General features: G+C 37.6%; 1 protein-coding gene across 1 annotated transcript; it reads right to left on the bottom strand.

Moving 5' to 3' along the window:
* Positions 1-4,387: 4,387 nt before the first annotated feature.
* On the bottom strand, positions 4,388-7,905 carry LOC121601949 (L-dopachrome tautomerase yellow-f2-like). The gene is made up of 4 exons (XM_041930746.1): positions 6,668-7,905; positions 5,571-5,677; positions 5,255-5,508; positions 4,388-5,172 (listed from the first exon to the last, which is right to left on the bottom strand). The coding sequence occupies exons 1-4, from the start codon at positions 6,904-6,906 to the stop codon at positions 4,495-4,497; spliced, it is 1,278 nt and encodes a 425-aa protein (XP_041786680.1). The 5' UTR covers positions 6,907-7,905; the 3' UTR covers positions 4,388-4,494.
* Positions 7,906-8,533: the final 628 nt, after the last annotated feature.

An 8,533-nucleotide genomic window follows, 5' to 3' on the forward strand; every position in this document is an offset into this window, starting at 1 on the left:
CGGTATGCCCACTTTGAATGAGATGAATGAGAGTGTACTTGTGTTAGCGCCGAATTTCGTCAGGCGGTGAACAAACACATCCCGCTTGTCAAGCGCTAAACGTACCTGCACCATATGAGAAATTTGCTCAGTGGTAACTGATGGGGCGAAACGTGTAAAGAAAAGCCACATACGCGTATCAGTGTGTGGAATGATATCCAGTGTATCTGAAGCAAGCGGTGATCCCATACGTAGGAAAGACTATCCAGCTATGGTAACAATAAGTCACTGAAAGCCAAGCTCATTTCCCTCGTGGGTACAAGGCAGGCCAAGAAGAAGAAGAAGAAAACTTTGTATTGTATGTATTGCCTATGCGAAAGTCAACTACTCTCCCATCGTAAAGTCGCATGCAAAACTTTAAATAAATTTATTGCAACCATACTTCAGTGTATCTTATCTATATAAAATTTATATGCTATTTCCTTTATTTTGAAAGACTTATTAACGTGATAATATAATGTTAAAATTGCATAACGGTTGCATTAAAAAACTCGACAAGTTAATAGGTTTATCATGAGTTTTACTTCACCTGCATTTACAAAACGTGAATCGTTCAAACCCTAACCATGATGGCCAAAAAAGTGAACCAACGTCGTTTAGATGCATGCGCGATCAAAGAATGGCACCCCGTAGCGTCTAAAATGGACTCCGTGCGGAAGTTTGTGGACGTCGTATAAACCCGTTTCGGCATTTTGGTCGCCAACATCAGTGCCAAGATGCACTGATGATTAGGCAACAATCTAAGCATGGAAAGAAAGCTCAGGTTCATTTTTGAGGTTCCGGCAAAAGTAAGGCTCAGCCCTCTACGTTACACAGGAGAAGCGTTACATGCCTAATACATGCGTTACAAATATTCCCAAGCAGCATTTTTATTATAGTTTTGTCCACGCGACCGACCAGAGTACATTATTTTAATAAAGAATATTTTCAACTGCGATACAAATAAAAAATACTTTAACATTAACCAATATCTAGGACATTAAGTTCTAAAACACAAGTAATATATATATAGTTTATGAGAAATATTACAGAAAAAATCTAAAAAACCCTTGAAGCTTTGAATTGGAGTAACATTTCCAATAAGTAGAACATAAAAAATATGTAGAATACATTTAATTAAGTTAAATATTTGAAATTTTGTTTTATGAAATCTATGTTTGTGGCCATTTTAAATCATAATTGCATTTAGTTGAAAAACACTCTTATTAGGACAATGATACAGGTTACTAAATTTATTTACATTTTTTAGGTCAATAAATACATTTACACATTGATTATGATTTTAATATCATAATTTTACCAATATTTTTAAAGTTGCTATAACACTAATGAATATCAAAAGTAGTAAGGTACAAGTCATATAATTACTTTTTTATTCTAATGAATTATCAATGAATCTAAACCTTATGAAAGATTGCTGAACATTCATAAGGTTTAGATTATTAGACGTTAATATCTATCAATTTGCTCATCCACGACGGTTAAAACAGGCGTTCAAAATATGCTGCTTGGGTTTGAGATAAACAGGCGTTACGCGTAACGCTAGCGTAACGTAGAGGGCTGAGCCTTACTTTTACCAAAATTTCGTGGTGTCTGTGAGCGCTTATTGAACCATCAAAACTTTTTGCTGCACAAAATAGAACAAAAACTGTATCAAATAACATATAACCTGGATGAATATGAATAGAGGGACTCGCAATATCTGCGCGTCAATAAAAAAACTCAATTTTAAATAAAAAATTTCGTTACTTTTTCATCGCTACCAACTGCTGAAAAATCTGTAATATGAAAATGGCTTTACTGTGATTTCAGTAAACGAGCTGCCATTTTGGTGAGCACTGATTCAATGTACATTCTTTTTACTGAAAGGATTAGTAAGACCGACCCGCTAGAAACCGGACTGCAAGCTGGCATTCCACACCGGCTACGAGCAGTCGAATATGTAACGCTACACCGGCCACGAGCGGACAACGGCGACATGCGCAAGAAATGCGACACGCAGACCGATCGTGAGAACGGACCAATGCAGCCAGCAACAAGCGGCCTAGTTAGAACTTTAGCTTGTTAGGTTTAGTCAGTCGAAGTCTAGAATCAGCCAGATATAGTTCATAGTTTAGCTTTAGTCAGGAGTAATCCTGTTTGTGTAAAATAAAAAAATCTTTTTTTATGGCCAACCGGTCTAGATAAAGATTAACTGGTTACTGAGACTTCAGCTAAAAAAACTTCAATACAATTTTACTGAACTTCAGTAAAAAAGTTATCTGTGCAAACACAACACACAATCAGCTGATGACGGAAGGCACGTGCTAACCCAAGTGACATTTGCTCGAAACAGTTTTTCCATATCTGCTCGATTAGTACTCGATATACCTTAAATTATTGATTTGTGATCAAGTGTGTTGAAAGCGTTAAGATTTGGTATGTTCGTAAATTTGACTTTCTTTTATCGATGGACGATGCCGTCGAGCTCATTTTTCATTCACAGCTATGGTTTTTGATGAAAAACAAAAGCTAATTTTGTGTGACGCTATTTTATAAAAAATGGGTATTTTTAAAGTATAAAATGGCTACATGAAGATTTATAACGATAAGAAACGTCATTTCCAGGTGAATCTACAAGAAATCGACGAAAAAGTCGCTCCACAGTTGATTTTAGAAGCCTTTTTCTAAATTCCCTTAAACTGGAGCAGGAAGAGGAAGAGAAGAACGAACCCAATTGACATTTTCGAGCACGAATCATCGGGAATTCGAGCAAATTGCCTTAAACTGGAGCCTTAAAGTTCACTTAAATTGCACAAATTTAAGGGAATTTAGAAATAGGCCTTTAAAATCAATTGTGATGCAGCTTTTTTGTTGTTTTCTTCTAGATTAGCTCAGAAATGATGTTTCCTATCGTTATAGTTGGTCATGTACTCATTTTATACTTAAATGATATCGATTTTTTATAAAATAACGTCGCACAAAACTAGCTTTTATTTTTCATAAAAAATAAACCTATGAATGTAAAATGAGCTCGACAGTATTGTCCATCGATAGAAGAAAGTCTAATTTACGAACACGCTAAATCTTAGCGCTTTCAACACACTTGATCACACACAAATCCACAATTTCAGGCGTATCGAGTACTAATCGAGCAGATATGGAAAAACAATGTCGAGCAAATGTCACTTGGGAAAAGAAAGCTTTATTTGTAAATGTTAGGCCTTTTTTGCTCCGACGCCTAAAATAGTTTGACCATTCCCCCAGTAGAGGGTGCCAAAACTGCTCATCCAGCACAGGAAACTGACCAAAATCTGCATAGATTTTGCACCATTTCCTGTGCAGAAAACTGCTCGAATATAGCCATATTTTGCACTACGGAAAGCACCATCTATCGTCAAACATCAATAAAGATATTCAGCTGATGCGTCATCTGTTGTCGTTATTATTACATTGTAATGTTTTGTATGCTTTCATCGTATGCAATTTTACGTAAAGCAATGTTAAAAACTGATTTTATAAAGTACTCGTGCAAAACAAATTTGAGTAGTCTGCTAGCTCGCACGAGGCCTTGCACTCCATACAACGTCATAGCCCCAGCGCCCTCGTATTAAACATATTGTGAGGGTAAGTAGTTTTTTCGCCTATAGATTTAGCAGTTAGAAATAGAGTACCCCATGAACAGCGAATATTCTAGCTTGCTAAATGCCTGAAATTTGATATATCTTGTTGAAAATTGGCAAACAACTTATAACCCAGGTTGGACGCATGTCTTAAAATTGCATGCAAAAGCACTGAAAATCTGAAGCACTGAAGCAAAAGCCCCGATTGGGAAATAAAGCGCGATTAAATTAAAATGGTTTTAAATTTTAATGATTTAACATTGTTAAAATCGTTTTACACAACCCGTGCTCCAATCCTTACGATTTTTTACTCATTTCGCATGCAATTTTAAGCCTTGCGTGCAACCTGGGTTATAAGTTCTTTTTGCCAGCGGGGCAAAAAGAACTTTTAACCCAAGTTGGACGCAAGCCTTCAAATTTCATGCAAAAGTACTGAAAATCTCGCCTCGATTGGGAAATAGAGCACGATAAAATTAAATTGGTTTTAAATTTTAATGATTTAACATTATAAAATACGTTTAACGTAATCCTTGCTCCAATCCTGACTGTATTTTTAGTCATTTTGCATGGAATTTTAATTCTCGCGTCCAACCTGGGTTATACTACTTTTGGCCAAATTTTTAATCGTTAAAATTTTAAACTGATTTTTTTATCGTTCTTTACGGCTCAACCGAGGCAAGATTTTCAGAAGTATACACTACACAAGAGAAACAACAAAAAAACACATCTATTGGGCTACGCAAAGATCTTTGTTCACAAATATTTATTTTGAAATCAACGAATGCATTAGTCAAAGGAAAGTTTGAATGGTTAATGGTTCTTTTCGTGACGAAAATACCCAGAGGAAATAGTCTTACTTATCGCACGGTGTACCCTTAATAATTTCTCGCGTTTCTCCTACTAAAATACGATAATTGTACTGTTCTGCGTCTAAACTGGTAAAAATAAACATAGGCAAGCGATCAGAGAGTACCCACAATGTCCCTTCGTTGTCTACTTTTAAATCGTTCGGAAATACTAACGCGTCACTGTCGGAATCCACTAACCCTTGAGTATCTGCATTCAGTGGCATTATCGTATTCCAGCATCCCACACCATCTTTGTTGACTTGCGTGTAAAAAATTACACCCGTTTCCGAATCATAAAACTCTGCGGATGATTGCGAGTTTGGTCCACGATCACCCAACAGTTTATAGTCGTAGTATGCTTGTGGGCTCTGCGCATATGATTCATTATGCAGTACCATGTTTGATACCATAAATTCCTTGGTACTTGAAAATGCGTGGAAATAGATGGGCCTCGTTCCGTCCTGCAAGCGTTTTCCGACAGCCATACCGAAAACACCATCAGTCCATTGAAAATTAACACCACCGATGTTGTAATCGCCCGCGAGAGGATCAAAATGGAAGAAGTTGTGCTTTACTCGCCACGATCGATCTTCTGCCAAAGAGTACACGATTACTGCGTAGCTTCCCAAGTCAGGAATATAGGCATGCGCATTATCGCAATCTCCACGCTCGGTATCGACAATCTACAGTTAAAATGGTACAATTGTAAAACAGGGATAATTCTTCTGATTGCAAATCTCTGACTCGATAATTTATGCTACTTACAACATTGGCAAAGAATGAGTCCTCTTTGAGCAGTGTGCTGTTGAAGAAATGTCGTCGAATGAGTTTATCTGTGTACAAGTCAAAAAGCACAATTGACGGAGGAGCATATTGAACAGCATCACCAAGAATGTCTGCAAGTCCGGTATCCATGACCCAAAGACGGTCGCACTCATCGGCGCGGACACGGAATGTTGATATAATTGTGGCGTTATTTTTCAAAAAATTGGATGCTGGATCTGGACCATCATTACGCTCTGGAAGGAAATGGAAAGTAGAACCGTGCAAATGGAATGAAACGTATGTTTATATTATTTACCTGTTGGGAGTTCATTTTCAGTCCACCCTGGATAAGGGCGCAAATCAGGGCTTATCCCGTCGGAAATGTTAACATATGTCAGCGAAGCGGCTACACCCGTCTTCCACCTGCAAAGAGATAGAATTGAGTTTTAACTAGTTTTTTTTTTTTTTGGTTTAGTAAATAAGTGTTTGTAGTCTTTAATCTTTAACTATTAATTAAACGGATTCTCGATCCTGTGCGTGTAAAGACTACGGTGCTTCTTTAGAACGAATGAAACGTATACCGAACAATCTGTTCGGTTTTCATGAGCAAAAATTAAAATTGACATTTATACCTTCTTGCAAAACAAGCCTATATACGGCCTTTTCAAGGGCAACCCCTTTTTCTTTCGCCAGTGTATATTAAGGTTGAGTTAAGCCTAGATGACTGCCGTATATAATCTAGCAAATAAGGAAGTATTACAAGATACTACATGATTATTATTATAATACCATGGGTGTAAATACTATTACAATACTATAAAAAAACACTTAATTTTTTCAAAGTCTTCTCTATCAGACTTTTCTATCAAGATCGTATGGGCTCTCCTACAGTGCCCATTACAACAGAACCTGTGGTTCGTGAAGTGAACAGACGGGGTCCGCAAAAGATTTGATTTTTCAAAAGAAAAGCTTATTACAACACACATCTTTAATTTTTTCCCACAAACAAGATTAAACTTTCAACAGACATGTCTAGAATAATATTAAAAATAGTTTTGATCAAAAAGCTTTGAACTTAGTCTGCTAAACATATGCACTTAATATATGTGGGACGCGGCAAATGTATTTTCAAACACAAGTGGTCCGTGATCCTAAAAAGGTTGGGGAGCACTGCATTACATCACATATTTATGAACCATTGTTACATAAAATATCAGTAAAGCAGGAAAATACAAGAGAGAACGCCGTCTACATTATTAATAAGTACTGTACAACAAATTGCATTTATTTTACACTGACGAATAACGTTAACAAAGCGAGCATGTATCCAGTCTCGTTTTATGATCGAAAGTGGGAAATGTGTTCACATTTAGCACAGGTCTCGATAATATTAAATCTATTTCGATTGATTACCTTGGGACAGTAATAAACAGTTTGTCACGCCATCGTTCTAAACCCAGAGGTAGATTGTTGTGAACGATGTATTTGCCGGAATTCAAGGCAGCCACCTTAGCATCTTCTGAGGGCCAAGCGAACGAAACTTCACGCCACTTAAATTTTTCCTTCAGCTTCACACCAAAGACATCGGGCAGAATCAACAACGCTCCAACAGTGATCACAGAGAGCACGAGATTTGAAGTAGCCAGTATCATTGCACTGGTTGTTTTGGTCAACCCTTGAAAGTACACTACACAATAGTTGTAACTCACTCGTACTGGATTGTTCTACTAATGAAAGCACGATTTGCTGTTGCGTCCGTACAGCTACGCGAACAATCGACAATTGATGGTACCACCGTGTTTGCATACGAGAAAGCCTACCTGAAAAACCACCAACCATTTCTCAAAAGCGAAAAGGTTTGCTCTCGTAAAACCGGCTACAAATTGCTATATCAATGCGGATCAGAGCCCTCAACCCGCGTACCGGTTTTTGTTTCATCGTACTGTTGTTCCCAATGCTTCTCTTTCCACTTTTGTTTCTCTCAGCACTGCGATCGTCATCTGCCCGTCAAGCACACGGCTCGCTCGAAAACTGAAAACGATTTCATCGATCCACCTAGTGCATTTGTGGAGTTGTAGCTGTCTGTGGAATAGTTTATAAAAAGATCGTCGGTGGCATGTGATGCATCTACTTATTAAACAAACAACCCCTTTCAAGAAGGCCAAAATATTAATGTATGTTTAAAATCCTTCGACTGGGACTCGTCGGACACCTACGGTAAATTACCAGGGCATAGCACCGGGCATAGTAACAAAAGCATAGCGCCAAAACGCCTCTTCAATTGCATAAGATCACTTGTTTCGACGTGACGAACAATCACGATCGCGATCTTCTAAATTATAAACTTGGTTAGCAACGCAACGAGTTTTTCTTTACGTTTTAAGTGTGATTATTGCCATTGCGTTCAACTAACAAAGCAGAATGCTACCGCACCTCAAACATACAAGAATATAGGCTGGAAGCCAGTAAAAAATAGCTGAATGTTCAAAACATCTTCTTCCGACATGTTTCGCTTCGATCGCCTGTACCAAATCCGGTTCAAAATCACGATTTTACGCTATTCAAGTAGCTCTAACAAAGCATAACAAGATGTTTAAGTTCGAAATGATTAGTGAGGTTTTGTAAACTATTCAGAGGGAATAAAGGTAGCAACTATCAAACAGTTAAAGACAATTGATGAGTCATTGAACTTCTCTCCTTATGATTACGTTCACTTCTGTTCGATTGTAAATGCACTGTAAAAATATTGTGTTTGATTTGCGAAAGCACCAAATATTGTATACATATCTCGTAGAAAATAGCTAAACGGTGGTGTAAACAAATATTTGACTTTACATCTCTATTACCTGTTGAATTAATATTACAATTTGATCTGTACAAACTTTTTGTTCTGTATATATACATTAAAAACGTTCAACAATTGACCTAGAACCAGTTTATTCTTTACGATTCGATGAGCACAAATAATTAGAAATTCGTTACAAAAAAAGACTATCGAAAGAGCAGTGATGTAATGTAATGGCATGAAATAGCAGTGACACATAATGCCAAAACAATGAACACAATACGCAGAGGTGCTATACATGTGTACTAGTGATAGGTGGGTCAACCCGAACCTATTCGGTCGGAGCCATCCGTACGCGACCCGGAGTCATTCGGGTCGACCCAAATGGTACAAGTAGGTTCAGTAGGTGCAACGACTCCGGTAGGTTTGTTTGTTTGAACAGTTAAGAGAGGCTTTGGCTCCTTTACTCCGGTAGGTGCCAGATAACAGAAGTG

The sequence above is a fragment of the Anopheles merus genome, unplaced genomic scaffold, assembly GCF_017562075.2.
Source record: "Anopheles merus strain MAF unplaced genomic scaffold, AmerM5.1 LNR4000239, whole genome shotgun sequence".
Classification (NCBI taxonomy): domain Eukaryota; kingdom Metazoa; phylum Arthropoda; class Insecta; order Diptera; family Culicidae; genus Anopheles; species Anopheles merus.